Source organism: Dasypus novemcinctus, chromosome 9 (genome assembly GCF_030445035.2).
Source record: "Dasypus novemcinctus isolate mDasNov1 chromosome 9, mDasNov1.1.hap2, whole genome shotgun sequence".
In the NCBI taxonomy this organism is placed as follows: Eukaryota; Metazoa; Chordata; class Mammalia; order Cingulata; family Dasypodidae; genus Dasypus; species Dasypus novemcinctus.
The window spans coordinates 31,795,856-31,813,146 of NC_080681.1; the positions used below are offsets into that span (position 1 = coordinate 31,795,856).

Genomic DNA, 17,291 nt, shown 5'->3' on the forward strand with positions numbered 1-17,291 from the left:
CCAGGGTTTGAACCGCGGACCACCCATGTGGCAGACGGATGCCCTAACCACTGGGCCAAGTCCGCCGCCACACCATGGATTTTTGCATGTTGATTTTGTACCCCACTGCTTTGCTGAATTCATTGATTAGCTGATTAGCTCTAGGAACTTTGTTGTGCATTTTTCAGAGTTTTCCGTATGTAGGATCATGTCATCTGCAAATAGGGAAAGATTCACTTCTTTCCATCCAATTTAAATGCCCTTTATTTCTTGTCCTTGCCTAATTGCTCTGGATAGAAAATCTGGTACAATGTTGAATAACAGTGGAACAGTGATCCATTGTCTTGTTCCTGATCTTAGGGCATGTTCTCAGACTTTCACCATTGAGTATGATGTTAGCTGTGTGGGGTTTTTTGTATATGCTCTTTTTTTTTTTTTTTAATTCATTTTGTAAAAATATTACATTCAAAAAATATGAGGTCCCATTCAACCCCACCACCCCCACCCCACCACTCCCCCCCCAGCAACACTCACTCCCATCATCATGACATATCCATTGCACTCGGTAAGTATATCTCTGGGCATCGCTGCACCTCATGGTCAGTGGTCCACATCATAGCCCATACTCTCCCACATTCCATCCAGTGGGCCCTGGGAGGATCTACAATGTCCGGTAATTGTCCCTGAAGCACCACCCAGGACAACTCCAAGTCCCAAAAACGCCTCCACATCTCATCTCTTCCTCCCATTCCCCATACCCATCAGCCACCATGGCCACTTTTCCCATACCAATGCCACATTTTCTCTATGGACCTTGGATTGGTTGTGTCCATTGCACTTCTATGTCAAGAGGAGGCTTAGATTCCACATGGATACTGGATGCAATCCTCCTGCTTTCAGTTGTAGGCACTCTAGGCTCCATGGTGTGGTGGTTGACATTCTTCAACTCCATGTTAGCTGAGTGGGGTAAGTCCAATAAATCAGAGTGTAGGAGTTGAAGTCTGTTGAGGCTCAGGGCCTGGCTATCATATTGTCAGTCCAAAGATTCAAATCCCCTAGATATATCTTAAACCCCAGCACCAACTACAATTCCAGTAAAGTAGCATGAAAGCCTTGTGAAAAGAGATCCCATCTGAGTCCAGCTCCATCACGCAGAAACACCAGCACCAAAGAAGGGCCAACTGACATGGCAGTGAACCCCATCTGCCATGACCCTAGAACCTGTGGGTCTCTTTAGCCCTCAAAAGAATGTATTGCTCTTTATTATGTGGAGATGGCTTCCTTCTTTTCCTAGTTTTCTGACTGTATTTATCAGGAAGGAGTGCTAGATTTTGTCAAACACCTTTTCTGCATCAATTGAAATGATCATGTGTGGTTTTCCTCCTTTGTTCTGTTAATGCAGTATATTAATTGATTTTCTTACGTTGAATCACCCCTACATTCCTGGGATAAATCCTACTTGATCATGGTGTAAAATTCTATCAAGCTGTTGATTTACCTTGCTAGTATTTTTAGGATGTTACCATCTCTATTCATGAAGGATAGTGGGTTATAATTTTCTTTTCTTGTGATATCTTTACTTTGGTATTATGGTGGTAACCTCATAGAATGAATTGGAAAGAGTTCCCTCCTCTTCAAGTTTTTGGAAAAGTGTTAACAGTAACAGAGTTCATTCTTCTTGGAATGTTTGGTAAAATTCACTAGTGAAGCCATCTGATCATGGGTTTTTCTTTACTAGAAAGTGTTTGATTACTAATTCAATTTCAATTAGTCTGTTGAGATCTTCTATTTCTTCTTGAGTCAGAGTACACAGTATATGTGCTTCTAGGAATTTTTCCATTTCATCTAGGTTATCTCATTTATTGGTATATAATTATTGCACTTATCCTGATACATTCCACCAACATTTGCCCAAATTTTCAAGCTTGAAATTTTAGGGTCATCCTTAATTTTCCTTCTTCATCTTCTACACAACAGCTATCATTTATTGAGTATTACTTTGTGCCAAATGCCGAGCTAAATGCTCTTCATCCATTAGCTCATTTAATCCTCATACAACTCCATGAAGTATGAATTCCCATTCCCATTTAATAGAGGCTTGAAGAGGTTAACTAAGATCCCATTCCACAGCTGTTATGTACTGCAGACAGGATTCAAATCTCCATCTGCCCAAATTCAGAGCCTGCCCTTCTGACCTCTATACTGCCTCCTCCGACAGTCACCGAGATTCCTCAGCTTTACCTCCTAAATGACCTTCAGCTCTGCCTCTTGCTTTCCAGTCTCCTGAGGATATAGATCTTATCTCTCAACCAGTCTAACATTTGTTCCTAGTGACTCAGACTCAGGCATTTCTCCATACTGACACCAGAGGTACTTTTCCAAACACACACCTGCTATATCATTCTCATGTTTAAAACATAATGACTCAATTCCCATAGAATACAAGTCCCTTCAAAATCTGCCCCAGCCCACATTTCCAGCCACTGCACTCCTTGCTCTCTACACTGCCCTTTCACATATCCCAGACATACCCTGACCTCTCCTGATTCCATTCCTTTGCTCTTTTCTCTGCCCATGACTTCTTTTGGTTGCAGATTTCTTGCTTAAACAAAAAAGAGAACTTATTGATGGATATAACCTTGAGTTCAGCTGGATCTGGACTTGAATGCAACCATGCGACTCATGTCCCTCCTCACTTTTCTTCTTGCCTCTATGGGCTTCGTTCTCCACCTGGTCTCTCTCTTTCGTGGAGTCAGCTGCTCACAGCCCTCAGTGTCATCTTTACAGCTAACAATTCCACAGAAAGGAGTCACTTTCCTGCAGCATAAGCAACATTCCCAGGGAGTGCACCTGTTGGCCTGGCCCACTCACCTTCCCCCGAATCCCTTAGGCTCAGAGAGATGATGTACTCTGATTGGCCAGGCCTGGATCCTGTGCCCACCAGGAGGGTAGGGGAAGTGGAGTTAGCTTCATGTGACCCATGGGCTGAGCAAGATTACTGTGAAATGGAAGAGGGTGTTGCCCCAAAAGAAGAAATGCTGGGCAGAAAAATATATATCTACTAAAGGCTGAAATGACCTTCCCTTTCCCCATCCTTTGAACTTCTACTTATTCAGTCTTTGAGACTCAGCTCTCAAATGTCACCTCTTCTGCTTCAACATTAGTCACTCCCTCCTCAGTGCACTGTTGGCCCTATTTTGGCACCTCTTGTATGCCCCTATCCAAGTTATAGCAGAGTTAGCTGCTCATGTGTCCATCACTGGCTGGACTGCCAGACTGGAGTTATTCAAGGTCAGGCTGCATGTCTTAGTCATTTTTAAATTCTTTACCTCAAACCTCCAGGGACTATCTCTTAAGGGCTTATCACACCACCAGTGGGTCAGGTCTGAGCTTGGTTTCATCTAAAGCCATTAGAGGGAAGATGACACTCTGGGCAATAGGAGAGGGAGTTAAGCCAGGAACCCCCAGGTACTAGTCCCTGCTCTACATTCCTGAGTCTTGAGGAGTAATTGACTAGAGAGAAGAGTCTGGCTCCATCTGTCCTGTGGATGCTCCTGCTGTCTCTCTTCTACCTCAGGCACTTCCAGAATTTCCCTAGCATGAGTGACCCTGCCCTTTCAGAACCATGGATGTGGCAGTACAGGCTCCTGAGGCGGGCTTTCAAAAGTGCTGGGTGTTGCAGCAGCAGCACCAGGGCTCAGGCAATTACTAAGTGATTCCCACCTCATCAAGAAGACAGATGACCTGGGTGCTTGTTACAAAACAGATTCCTGGATCTGTTTGGAGACCCAGATGGACTAACTCAGAATTTCCAGGGGAGATATATATCTGTAAATATACAGAAGTGTAGGGTCTGGGAGTCCCCTTGTTCAATTACTCAATTGACATTGCCCTCTTCCCATGGCGCCTCTACCCGCTGACTCCACACCCCATGTTGTGCCCAAGCTGCCAACACCTTCCACCCACTTGGCATTATAATATAAGCAAGACCTTTGAATGGATGGAGGAGAGGGCTTCTATTTCTTTATTATAGCAGAACAGAATTCAATACTACTCACCATGTTTTTGTGAGGCACTGTCAGTCAGTATTCTTTATTACTTTTGTCTTTTCTTTGACTTGACATTTGTGTCATATACATAAAGATCTTGTTGATTATCTTTTCTATATAGCTTGTACATAATACAGCACCAGGCATCCAACAGTTACATAATATCTGCTTAAATGGCTAAGAATTCAGCCTCTGGAGTCAGACAGCCTGGGTTCAAATCCTAACCAGTTTTGCCTCAGTTTCCTCATCTACAAAATGGGGATATTAATTGTACTCACCTAGTAGGCTTGTTATGAAAAAGAAAGTGTATTAATTCATGCAAACCCTTGGAACAATGTCTGCACATAGCAAATGCTTAATAAATATTAGCTTTTTAACCAAAATACAAACAAAAAACATTCTGATTAGTTGGAGAAGGGTAGTGCCTCATCTAAATCAGGCCCAGTCACCTAGGCACTGACCTGGAGCTCCTCTACAGATTAGGAATCTGCTAATCACATCCTGCCCAAGTCACCAAGCCTTCCCCAGGACCTTGCCATCCCCGTCAGTGAGCCGTGTGTTCCTAAGCAAAGACGATGGTAGCCACAGGTGAGGTTTCTCTCCCAGGGGTTCCTAAGAGGGGATTCGATGGTGGTTGAACTCTGCAGAAAATGAGGATGTGGTTTCTGATCTTCCCTCCCCAGGAGGGAAGTGGGGCAGGGAGGAAAGCCTGGGAGTGGAAATGAAAGGAGAGGAGAGTAGGGGGAATGTGCAAGGAGAAGAGATGAGTCACAGGCAGTTCGCCCTGGATCTTCCGTCTTTGTTTTGGGAAGTCTGGAGGAGCCTGGAAGATCCCACCCCTTCCTGAGGACTCTCAGCAGCAGACAGAGCCCAAAAACCTGCAGATGGGTCTAAGTGTCAACCCCAGACAGGGAAGCAAGTATGATGCTTCAAAGGCTGTTTAAGGCCAGCCTCGGGCTCTTTTTCAAAAATATGACTTTTAAGAAGAGGTTTGACAACGTCCTCCTTGGCCAACCTATTCCAAAAAAGGAGGAGACAACAACAACCACAAAAACCATTTAAAGAAAATTCAGCAAAAACATTTTTTAGAATGAAAATTAGGTCTAACTGGGTCAGTGTGGCACCCGGATGTGATACTGAACAATAACAGAAACTCCAAGAACTAAGAGCAAATCTGTAAGCCTTTTGTCTGTGGTAGGAAATGGGCGTGATTCAGGCTTTCTCTCCATTCAGTAGGAAGGCTAGAGCCACTTCCTTTCTGCTTAGCACTAGGCCCTAGAGACTGAACGTTCCACCCAGTAGCCTCGGTGAGAGTATCCTATTGCCCTGGATCTGCCCGGCGGGATCCTATGGATGCAATATCACCCTCCTTCTCATGAAAACTTCCTGACCGCCCTTTGAGGAAAAATGGGCCTGGATCTCTGCTACATACGAGCTGTGTGACTCTGAGAAAGTCACTGCACTCCTCTAAGACTCAAATTCCTCATCCGTAAAAATCAAGATAATAATACAGCCGACCGCCCAGGGTTGCTATGAGGAGGGAAGACTGGGCGCCTGCCCGCCATTTCTCTGCCTCAGGCCCGGGCCTGTGAGGTAGAGGTGGTAAGGTCCTCCTGTCTAGGTGGTTGTGAGGATGATGTGACTCTGCCACCGCTAACCAGGGACCGCAGAGCCACTCTTCACAGCTGCCTGAGTTGCCGGCTTAGTTTCAGGACTGTGCCAGGCCATTCCTAAAGACCCCAGATGACCATTCTGGGGCCATCTGGGCACATCTTGGTCTAGTGACCCTGGAACTTTTCTTGTCTTCAGAGCACTTCCTCAGTAAGGGGCTTCTACCTTCTCATTCAGCCCATGGTAACCTCCTGCTTCTCCTCCAAGGCCCTGCCCCGAGCTTGGAGAAAAAAAGAAATAAATAAAAGTTACTCTTCCTGGGTAATAGGTGGGCAGGGACTAGAGAAAGGGGTGATGGTCAGTCTGAGAGCCGCAGAGCTCTAACACGGGGAGGGGTTCTTCTCTGTGGGCCTTCTGATCACCCCTCTCCAAACCTAAGGAGACCGAGGACAAATGAGACTTCCTATAGGGAAATATCTTAACCTGGTATGTGTATACCTTTATGTTCATGGCTTATATGGGTCTTTATTCACATAAACTTTTGCTTTTGGAAAAAACCACAGTTGGAAAAATTAACCAATTATCCTCTGATTACCCTTTAGTTAAAATGAGCACTATACCTCTCCCTTTTCATTTCTTTGTTTAGTTAAAGGTTATGCCTGGCAACAATGAAATACTATTTAGAATTCACAGTGTATTTGAATTTCATAGTGTATTTAAATTTCAGGTCTTGAATTTCATATCAGGAAGCTGAATTTAGCCAAACTTTAATATGAAAATACCCTGATCAAGGCATAAAATTGTACTGTAACCAGTAACAACTAGCTTTCACTGAGTTTTTTAAAAAGCATGCCTGCATTAACTGCCTTGTCCTCAGCTATCAACACAATCAATACACATGCTTAACTCTTTATTAACCTCAGGTGCTTCTCCTGTTGAGGAATGACCAGTAGCAGGATTTTGGGTACTATCTTTCTTCTCTCCCCCTTGCCTGCTCTTGGCCACATGCCACCACCGCCCACTGGAATGTGCTCAGGGTTAAGTATTTTTAAGGTTAGCCTAAGAGCAAATAGGATTAGGAAGACAAAGCTACAGACCATGTAATGTACTTTGGAGTCCTATTGCTTTCTTCTGTTATTTCATTGACTCAAGGTAAGTATTGAGAGCCTAGGGAGAACAGGGGAGAAAGATAGGAAGGGTGCAGTCTAAACCGCTGAAACTAGTATTTATGGCAAGGACCATGAACCCTAGATCACAAGCAGCTCATGGGCAATGACCTTACCTTATGCCTCTTCCATCTTTTAGAAACATAAAACTAGTCTGAGGAAGGAGAATCGCAGTAGGAAGTGGGCTGGCGGTCATGCGTGGAGGGAAGGGAGCATGAGTCCATGGGGCACTTTCACGTCTCACTCATGGAATGCTCCCGACAACCCTGTCCCAGTTAGCATTATTTTTGTCATTTTATAGACTTAAAAATGGAGCCTCAAAGAGGTTGATTGACTTGCCTAAAATTCCACAGCAGATAAGTGGGGGATCCAGAATTCTAACCCAGATCTGTCTGGCTCTGATGAGAAGGTTCTTTCCCCTATAATATGTGGGGGCATATTAAGATGGGGTTCAAGGAGTACTGCTTGGATAAATTATATGAGTCCAGTGAAAGCAGCAATTTTTATTTTTGTAATATTCAGGATAGACACTATTCTGATTGGGTCTTCTGTGCTTGAAAATGACTGGAATTATAGTAGAAAACAAACGAAGAAAAAGATTTGAGTTCATTCAATCATTCATACATTTGCATTTACTGAATTACCTACCTCTAAATAAGGGTGAGTAGTCCTTGACCCCTAGAAGCTGACATTCTATTGGAAGAAGTAAGCATGACCTTAAATAATGCCCTCGTAACTCTCTCTGAAAGGAATTTTTGAACAATAGTTCAGTCTGATGGAGTAGAAAAAGACTGCACAAATCCAAGTCAAAAATGTCACAAATCCTTCAAGAGCTGTCGATTCTTCCCTCAATTTGTCTCTGAAATCCATCTTTCCTCTCCCTCTCCATGACCTTCTGTATCACCTTCTTCCAGACCATTGACTCCTAGCTGGTCAGTGGTCCTTAAGTCTTTCTCTAGTTCTGTTCTGCTCCCACACCACCTCCAATGAGATCTTTCTAAAATCCCAGCCTCACCACGACACCCCTCCTGAAGCTCCTCAGTGATTCCTCATTGCTGTGTTGTATAGCCTCCCAATCTAGTCCCATTGTGCCTCTTCCACATTGTATGGAACGGTGAGCTGCCTCAGGCCTCCCACCCTGCACAGGCTGAGTCCTTCCCATCCCATGCCTTGACTGCCTGGCCAGTGCCTGCATTCATCCTTCAGCACTCAGTTGCTGTGTTTCAAGTCTTTTTCTATGTACCACATTCCCTTCACCGTGGCCCTCGATAATTGGTTGTTCATATATGTCCCCATTCCCATAGACTATGAACCCTTTAAGAATGAAACCCTGTCATATTTATCTGTTTGATCTCCTGCCTTATCCTAGTGGAGTGTCCAGTGGCATAAAATAGACAACCGTTAATGCCAAATTAAAACTGAAATTAACATTTGAGCTGGAACTTGAAGATTGAGTAACATTTGCTAGCTAGGCAAGGCAGAAAGGCATTTTCAGGCAGAAGGGAAGATGTGTGAATGTGCAAGACAAGTTCAAGTGAAGCAGATAGTCTGGGTAGAGGTGTGGCTGTAGCATTAGGAGTGTGAGATGGGAGGAATAGTGCATCTGAAATAGAAACATCAACAAGGGAAGGCCTCTGAGAGCCTTTTTTAGCTTCATCTTATAGGTGATGGGACATTTTCTCTAGCACTTATTTATGGTCTCTGTGATTTGGGGCACCATCATTGTTTCACTGTAAAAGATGAAGATTAGTTAAGCTGCAGTTTGGGTGGGATTCATCAGTGTGGCTTAACCAAGCATTTTTGGCCAGGATCTATTCCAATTGGTCACTTCCCAGCTCTGTTGATTATTAAATATTTTGAATATAATTACACCACCTCCTGAATCTGTTGGAATGATTAAACAAGAAAGTGTTGAGAGCTAAAATCCCCTGCAGTCGTCAATCAGGCTACTTTTTCTTCCCTTGGACCCAACTAGAGAGCAAGCATTTGGTCCAATGTGAATCTTTGTGCTCTAGCTTGACCTCTGTATTTGTTTCGTTACTGTATTTCATGTAATTATTATAGAAACAGGCAGGACATTTTTTAGCAGCTGTTCATTTCCTATTTCTTTGTCTTCCAGTTGCAGTGCTTCCCTTCCCTTTGTAGTCAAATGTTTCAGATATCTGCTCACAGTGCCCAATGTGTAAGTTAAAATTTATTGCAGTACCTCTCAACCAACTCAAATAGCCCAAAGCTATTCTTCCCAGTGGCTTTTTCCATGTAGTGGGAAATGACTCTTGTGTGTTACAGTTCAGTTCTGCCAGGAGAGTCCTGCTGGGATGTTTGCCCACTCCATTGGCATTTTTCAAAGGAGCCCCAGGTGTCTACAGTAACACCAACAGAAGCACTGCAGGCCTCCACTGGCATTCCCCAGCCTTTGTTCTCTCTACCTGAGCCTGGAGGTTAAAGATGTGAAAGCAGGATTATAGAGCCAACATCTCCACGGATGCGGGGACTCCCTTATCCCTGACGACTTCACCCCTGGCATGTCCTGGGTGTATTAGTCAAACTATGGCTGCGTGTGCCAAGGAGTCTGCATAGGGTACCACGCCCCTTTAATTATCAAGTTCAAGCAAAAAGAGCTGCGGAGATTTCTTTCTTTTGTTGCTGCCACTGGAAGGCATTTCCCACCTAGTAGATAATTTATCTGTTACTTAATGTGCTTGAATTAGAGTTGAAGGAAGCCTGCTGCTACTGCAGCTTCTCCTCCTGAGGTGGTGTTTGATTTAGCTGTGTAAACAAATGACTACATTCTCAAGAGGTCTTGGAACACAGCTGCCTGCCCTGGAGAGAAGTCTAACCCCTTCCTCCAGGGTGAACTCTGCTTCCTGGTGAGTATCAACAAAACAACTGACCGGGAACCCTAAGGCTGACTTAGACTTCAGTCAGATGGTAGTGGCCCAGCCACACAGATTCAGCTGCGGTAGTCGGGGACTGAGTTTTAGGAAGCCCCTTTTCTTGTATTACTGCCATTAGCCATCGTAGGGTATTGTGTTGTTCACACTGAGGTTCTGAAATCTGTGCAGCATTTGCCCCGAATCTACCTCTGAGGCCATAAGGCGCTGTCCTTTTATTTGCTGAAGATGCCCTTTGAACTCTTTCCCCAATAGTGGCGATAATTTTATGTCCAACCAGTTCTTGTCTACCTACATTCTTCCTCAAGATCTATGACAAGCATGGTTTCTTTCTAGGTAACACTAGACCACTCCATGGTCTCAGCCTCTTTAGAACCTGCTATGGGCTAACATATGAGCTAATCAGACCAGACCAAAGATATCAAAACCAGGGACCTCTGCTGAGGGTTTAAACATTCACCTTTGCTTCCCAAACACACATACACACATACTCACATGGATATTCATGCCCATTAGCCAAGATTTTCACTTCAGGGACCAAAGCAAGTACCAATAGGAAAAGAGGCCACTGGCTGTGCGGCAGGTGGCCTCCTTATTGAGAATTCAAGGATGCATCATGAGTCATACCTCAGGTGACCAGGGAGTTCTGACTCACGTCCAAAGCAGTTTCTGTAAGTGCTCTGCTTTGACCTCAGGTAGATTTGGTGAGATGAGACCTTACTTTGCATAGAGATTGTCTGACTGTCACCTAATGAGTCATGATCAGCCAGTGAACACCAGTGAGTGGGTCAGGATCACCCTCCCCGCCCCCAATCTTGGCCTCTGTCCATCACATAGTTTTAATCAGATTAGCTGCTATGGAACAGCTGAGAACAGTTTTGTTCCCAGATGTATTGTTTAAAGAAAATGACTGCCTCCCTTCCCTGATAAACAGCTGTCATGAATGAAAGGTAGCCTGGCAGGGCCTTAAAAGTCACTAAACTCTGTTGGCTTTTGAGACATTTTACAAAAGCAATAATAATATTGGCATTTATGGTGTCTTCATTATTTATGAGACAGTATTGTCTACTACAGTGATGAAAAACACAAACTCTGGAGCCAGAATGCCTGGGCTATAGCTGAAGAACTTAAACTAGTAACTTAAACCTGCTGTGTGATAAGAGTAACTGACCTCATAAGGTTGTCGTGAGGATTAAGTGGGTCAATACGAGTAAAGCATTTGGACCAACTTTGGGCACATAGTAAGCCTTTCATAGACATTGGCTTTTATTCTTACAGTGAGGCACTGGTTGAGCACTATGCAAACCCTGTCTTATGTGGTCTTCAGAATATACCTATGACATAGGTCCTATCTCCATTTTACAAATAGGGAAACAGAGGCCGTAGAGTTGGGAAATGGCACAGCTGGGTTGGCATTCAGGTCTGCTTGCCTCCTAAACACTATGCTATACCATTTTCCAAGATGGGAATGATAAACCAACTTTTAAAATGGATCATATGGTTCAGAGTAGAACATGAGTGTTTGAGAACCTTTTAAGTTTCATTTTTCCAGAGAGTCTCAGAGTACCAGTCTAGGGGGACACAGCAGGAAACATGACTGTGAACCAGCTGCCTGATAAAACCAGCCAGGATGGAGCCCACGTCATTGCGGGAGTCAACAATGTCACTGAAAGCATCAGCTGTTGATTACAAGATAGATTTCCCTTTAAGACATGAAAGGAGACTTCAAAGAAAATGGGCTGGACAGCTGTGAAAGCACATGATTAAAACATATTTAAAGAAATTTATTGTGGTAACATATATATATATATCATACTATTTACCTTTTTAACCATTTTTGAGTATATAATTCAGTGCATTACTTACATTTACAATGTTGTGCAACCAAAACCATCATCCACTATCAACACTGTTTCATTACCCCAAACAGAAAATCTGTACCCATTAAGCAACGATTCCCCCATTCCTCTCTCCCACTGACCCCTGGTAAAAATGTACTTCTTGTTATTAGATTGCTTGTTTTTTAAATTTCAATGTATATTGAATTATACTGTCATTAGCATCCTAACAAAAATTCATTTTTTACACTGAATTTTCCTAGTTTATCATCTTAATCCAGGGTACAAAAGATTGTCTTCAAAATGCGTGGTAGTAAAGTTATTCCTCCCGCATCATTCAGGAGTTCTAAATTTAAATCAGTTCAACTCAGTAAATATTTACTGCGTCCCTATCATGAGCAAATACTACTCCAGAGACCACAATAAACATGGCCCCTGGGCACAAGGAACTTAGAGTCTCTAGAGCTGTGCTGTCCAATAGAGCAACCAGAAGGCACAGGGGGCTCTTCAACTTTAAATGAATTAAAATTTTAAAAACTCAGCTGTACTATCCACGTTTCAGCTCCTTGATAGCCACACGTGGCTACTGGCTACCATACTGGACTCAGCAGAGAGCGAATATTCCCATCATCACAGAAAGTTCTCCTGGACAGTGCAGCTCTAGGGCCAGAAATGTTCTAGTTCAGGAATTTTGTGCCTCTGCTTTGTGGGTGGTGGGTGGCTTACACTTACAGAATAATGTGTGGGGAGCACTGCCACTCTTTAGGCTTGATGCTTGAAGACATAGATCAGATTCTGTTTCTGCACGTATCTTGACCTTGCAAAGGTCCTTTGCCCTCTGATCCTACTTTCCTGGCCAGCAAAGCAAGAACATCAGACCATGAACCTCTAAGACTCCTTGCTCAAATGTCTTGTGGTTTTGTGAGTGAATTGAAAGAACATTCTTTGTATGTCACAATGTACCGCTCTAAAAGAAAAGGCTAGGAAGAGCTTTCATCTCAACATAATTTTGTTTTTCACTTTAGAAATTTATTTTCAGACTCACCCTAGTACTCGATACTGAAACTCTATATATGCAGTTGTAAACTCGCCAAACTGATAAAGATTATTACTCATTGTTATAGAACGTTGAGATCCACCTGAAGAAAATTATATATGTATATAAATGGCAAGGAGGTGTCAGCACTAAGCTGCTAGAGTACATAAATATATTTAATGTTATCTCCTCCTTGTCCAAGCAGCAGACTGACCATTCTCTGTCCCCACAGAACTGTTGCTGGGTTAAGTATTGTCAAACACGGGGTGCCAGGCCTTTGGTCTCCGGTCGTGGTGAAAGTCTACATATTAGTTTCTTCACAAAAGGCCATTTATAAAAGAGCAAACCCTACGTTATTTCTATCCAGGGGAAATGACGTTTATTGAAAACTTTTGTTGTATGAGGCGCGAGGTCTCTCACCTCATTTAAGGACAGGCCAACGTTAGTCAGGCCGGGCAATGCCTGTTTGCGAGAGAATGGCAGCCAAAGAAAATCCCACTTCTCTTAACTCCATGATGCATAGCTATACTTACTGTGTTTCTTAAAGTAATACCAATTCAAGCTCCTTTTAAATTAATTATGTCCTTAAAATGGTGTTGCTTAAGCCTTGGCATCTAGGTTTTCTCCTGTACCTGTGTTCCTTTTTCCCTTATCAGCAAGACTTTTCAGTCTCCTTTATTTTCCTTCTTTTTATGTAGCAGGTTGATAAAATCACACTCCGGGGGGCCTTGGGGCCTGAGGCTGGCCAGTTAGTTCAGGGCCCAGAGCAGGGTTTGCAACACCTTGTTCAAACACAGCTCCTGTGGCTCCTGACGCCCCGGGGGTGGGGTTCCCAGGTGAGCCAGCAGGAGGGTGCCAGGGGATGAGTTGGGTCTAGATGTACTTTGGCAGCATGGCTCTCCTGCCAGGGCCTTAGGCTTAACCTATCTTTCTTGTATGTGTGTGGTTTCTCCTGATCATAATTGTGAAATCAAATGAAGTGGCGATTGATACGTACCCTGCTTCGTTGGGGGATTTCCTCAGCCTCTTTGAGCCTGAGTTTCCTGGGCTGTCAAATGAGGATAAATAAATAATTATCATTCCTGCTCTGCCTATTTTATGAAACAGTTTTGTGCACGTGAAAGGGCTTTGCAAACTGTGCAGTTATGGGCAGGGGGATGGGCCGTTCCTGCCGCTCCTGAACGGCTGGCACGTGGAAGGAGGAACTCTGGGCCTGGAGTGGGAAAATGGGCATGGCGTCCGGGTCTGCCACTTCCCAGCCACGTGACCTCAGGCCATTTCCCCCATGGTGAAATCGGGATTCCAGCTAACTCACGTGGTCTCTGTGAGAATTATTTTGTTCCTGTAAGCCCTCACTGCACCAACTGCTGCCTTCCAACCAGCCTTCCTGCTTTCCCCTCTGTGTGCGCCAACCCGGCCTGCCCCTCCCTACCAGGAATCTTTCTAAAACCCAATCTGATCCCATATGCCATATCCCTGCTTAAAACCCTGCAGTGGCTCCTCATGGCTTTGCCCAGAACTCTTCTGGTTTTAGCCCTGAAAGCCTTGCGTCCTGGGAAAGCTCTCAGCCGGGTGGTCACCCTGCAAAATCCAGCTAGGCAAACAAGATCTGATCCCCACCCATCTTTCTAGTGCTCATCTCCGACTCAACTCCACCCACCCTCATCTCTGCGCAGGGGGGATTACCTGGAGAGCTTTTTGCAACATGCTGATGCCTTGCACTGGCTACCTCTTGAGAGTCTAACTTAATTGGTTTGGGGTAGGCCCTCCGGGTGTAGATATTTTCTTAAAGCTCCCCAGTGGTTCTGAAGTACAGCCAAGGAGAGAAACACCGCTCAATTCATGCCCATTTCCAGATACTCCCTGCGCTGCCCCCTCTGCCTGAGCTGATCTTGCTTTCTTTCCTTCAGCTGGTTCCTGCTCAGCCTCATCCTACTCAAGAGCCTCTCCCTTGGGGGAGCCTTTCTTGATCCCTCCAGGGAGACTTAGGTACATCCCTTCTCCAGGTTCCCAGACCATCCTGGGCTTCCTTTCATCAAAATCTGATCATTCTCTACAACTGTTGGTTTACAACAACCGTCTCCCTCGTTAGGTCTTAAGTTCCTTTCAAGAGGAACTTTTTCTCTCTCCTTCCTTGTATCCCTGGAGCCGAGCATGGTCTGGCACATTGCAGACTCTCCCCAAAAATTAATGAACAAATCAAGACAAGGACTCTTGGCCTCTTGTGAGTTACATTCTAAGAAACATACATCGAGGCAAATGCCTGTTGAGTATTATAGGTACAAGAGGTTAAGGAAAAACCAAGTACAAGTGTAATACAGAACTTCAATACATCAACAAAAGTAGATGGCCTCTAAGCTTCAAAGAAAAATCAACTCTTAGGCTTGCTCTTTTGTGGGCAGTGCTTTGACTCTTCTGGGGGAGATAGAGACACTAGGAAATCCCTCCTCCACCAGCATTACTTGTCATAAAATTGTAATTGGAAATTCATGTCTCTGATGAAATCAGTGTCATTCTATATTAGTCTCTTTCTTCCTCCTTGTTCATCCTCCTCCCCCTTTGCTTGTATGGAGAGAGGCAGGAGAGTTCACCACTAGGAATGTTTCTCTCTCTTTTTAAAATGTTTTTATCATCAGGCTTTCTGATCTTCAAAGCTGCCTCTAGCCAATGTGACCCCACTCCCTCACCTCCCCATGCTGGGGAGTGAGAGCAGGGAGTATTTTTGTCATTTTGAGGAATTGCACATTTAAAAGCCTTGGACAGCTGGATAGTTCAGCCCTCACTAAATCCACTGGACTAAGAGCAAGTCAGCATTTCCAAGCCCCCCTCCATCCCCAGCTCTGGAAACATTGAAAATTTGACACCAGCCTCTGGAGTTAAGCTCCCAGGTCTTCTTCCATTTGACCCTCCCTTGGCACAGCAACCCTTCTCCTCTGCCATCTTTGTGGTTGCAGCTTTGCTGTTGATGTGCCTCAAACTCTCTTAACCTCTATGATTATCTGCAGTGTTTGGTCCTGAATAAGTCTGAAAGTTACGATGATGAAATTCAGCTTACGCAACGAGCCCTGTCTCTGCTGGAAGAAAACAGGTTCTGGGCTGGCGTGGTCTTCCCTGACATGTATCCCTGGACCAGCTCCCTGCCACCGCACGTGAAGTACAAGATCCGGATGGATATAGATGTGGTGGAGAAAACCAATAAGATCAAAGACAGGTGACACCTCGGGCAATTTCAGAGGGTCCCAACCATCCTGGGAATGTATAAAGCAAACAGAGGGGCTCCTCTGAACTGGGAATGCTCATCTCTTCTCACGGGTGGGAGGTTTGCTTGGAAAGACATAAAAACTCTTGGATCAAAGAACTAAGCTATTGGTTGTCTCTGTTAGCTGGGGGGAGCAGGAGAACCCAGTTGCCATCTTCAACTCAGCACTTGTCCCAGGCAGGTCATTGTGCAATTTGGTGAGAGAACCTCTAGATATTGAACTGAACTCACATAGGGATGCTGCAAATGGGGTTTTTCCAAAGTTAGTGGGAAATTACGTTTGGTACAGAGTAAGGAACTGAACCTGGGCTTGACCTATAAATCAATAAAATTAAATAAGAGAATGTAAGAAAGTTTATAAAGCTGAGAGTAAAGTCCTTCAATGTACAGAGTTAGAGTCACACTGAACTAGAAAATAGCATAGGATTGTTTGAAAAAGTTTAAGAGAAAGAGTTCAAGAGACTGAGTTCTGAGTTCCTAGACACCTCGTCCGGCTTCTTAAGTGTGAGCCATCCATTCCCACGTGCATGCTTTTATCCTTCCCTCTCGTTTCTTCTTAGGTACTGGGATTCTGGTCCCAGAGCCGATCCTGTGGAAGATTTCCGTTACATCTGGGGAGGGTTTGCCTATCTGCAGGACATGATCGAACATGGGATCACAAGGAGTCAGGTCCAGGCTGAAGTTCCAGTGGGAGTCTATCTCCAGCAGATGCCTTACCCCTGCTTCGTGGATGACTCGTGAGTGCCAGGGTCGGGATCCTCCTCCCTGACAAGCTGATGGGGCAGTACGCTTGGGGGTGGGGTGGGGTGGGTGTGCTCCAGTCTTTAACCTTTTTGGAGAGAAACCCAGGGCCTGGGGCTAATCTGAGAAAGCTGCTCCTCCCAGGCTCCAGGCACCAGGGGATAAGAGAGTGCAGTGGCAGGGAGAGAGAAAGGCATTGGTGTGTGGTTGAAAAGGAAAGGTGAAATTAAAGCCAGGGAAGAGAGATTGGGGAGGGGACAAGGCTTTTTCAACTTCCCACTATGTAATATGATTGGTATGTAGGAGAGTGTTTGCCCAGTGATTGCCAAATCAGCAGATTAGGACTCTGCATGGCAAGTAGGTCCGGTTCCTAGGAGCCTCGGAATAATGTGGCTCCTTCCCTAATTAACATTCCCATGATGCGTGCTCAATGAAAAGGTAGAGGAATGTGTTGGATGGGCTTGGGCCTCTCTGACTGCCCACCCCCATCCAAACATGCACATTTGTTGGCCAGTAGCAAGTTAGGCATGTAGGCTACTGTTTTCCTGAATGTGGATTTGGCAGATGGTGGAAAGAGGGACAGAGAGGAAGAAGAGGGCTGAGAGGGCTCATGTAGCATGGCAGAGGAGATCAGAAGCAACCCAGGACAGGAGTGGAGGCCTACAACTGGCTTAGGGATTGAACTGTCGGAGGAAAACTGGGAAGATCACCATGGTGT

The 17,291-nt window shown here is 44.7% G+C and overlaps 1 protein-coding gene across 1 annotated transcript in view; it reads left to right on the forward strand.

Moving 5' to 3' along the window:
- Positions 1-17,291, forward strand: part of ABCA4 (ATP binding cassette subfamily A member 4) — a 110,561-nt gene that overhangs the window by 14,572 nt on the left and 78,698 nt on the right. Inside the window, exons 7-8 of the mRNA XM_058302953.2 lie at positions 15,579-15,784; positions 16,393-16,569. Coding sequence (XP_058158936.1) covers positions 15,579-15,784; positions 16,393-16,569 — 383 coding nt within the window. The remainder of the gene's footprint in view (positions 1-15,578; positions 15,785-16,392; positions 16,570-17,291) is intronic.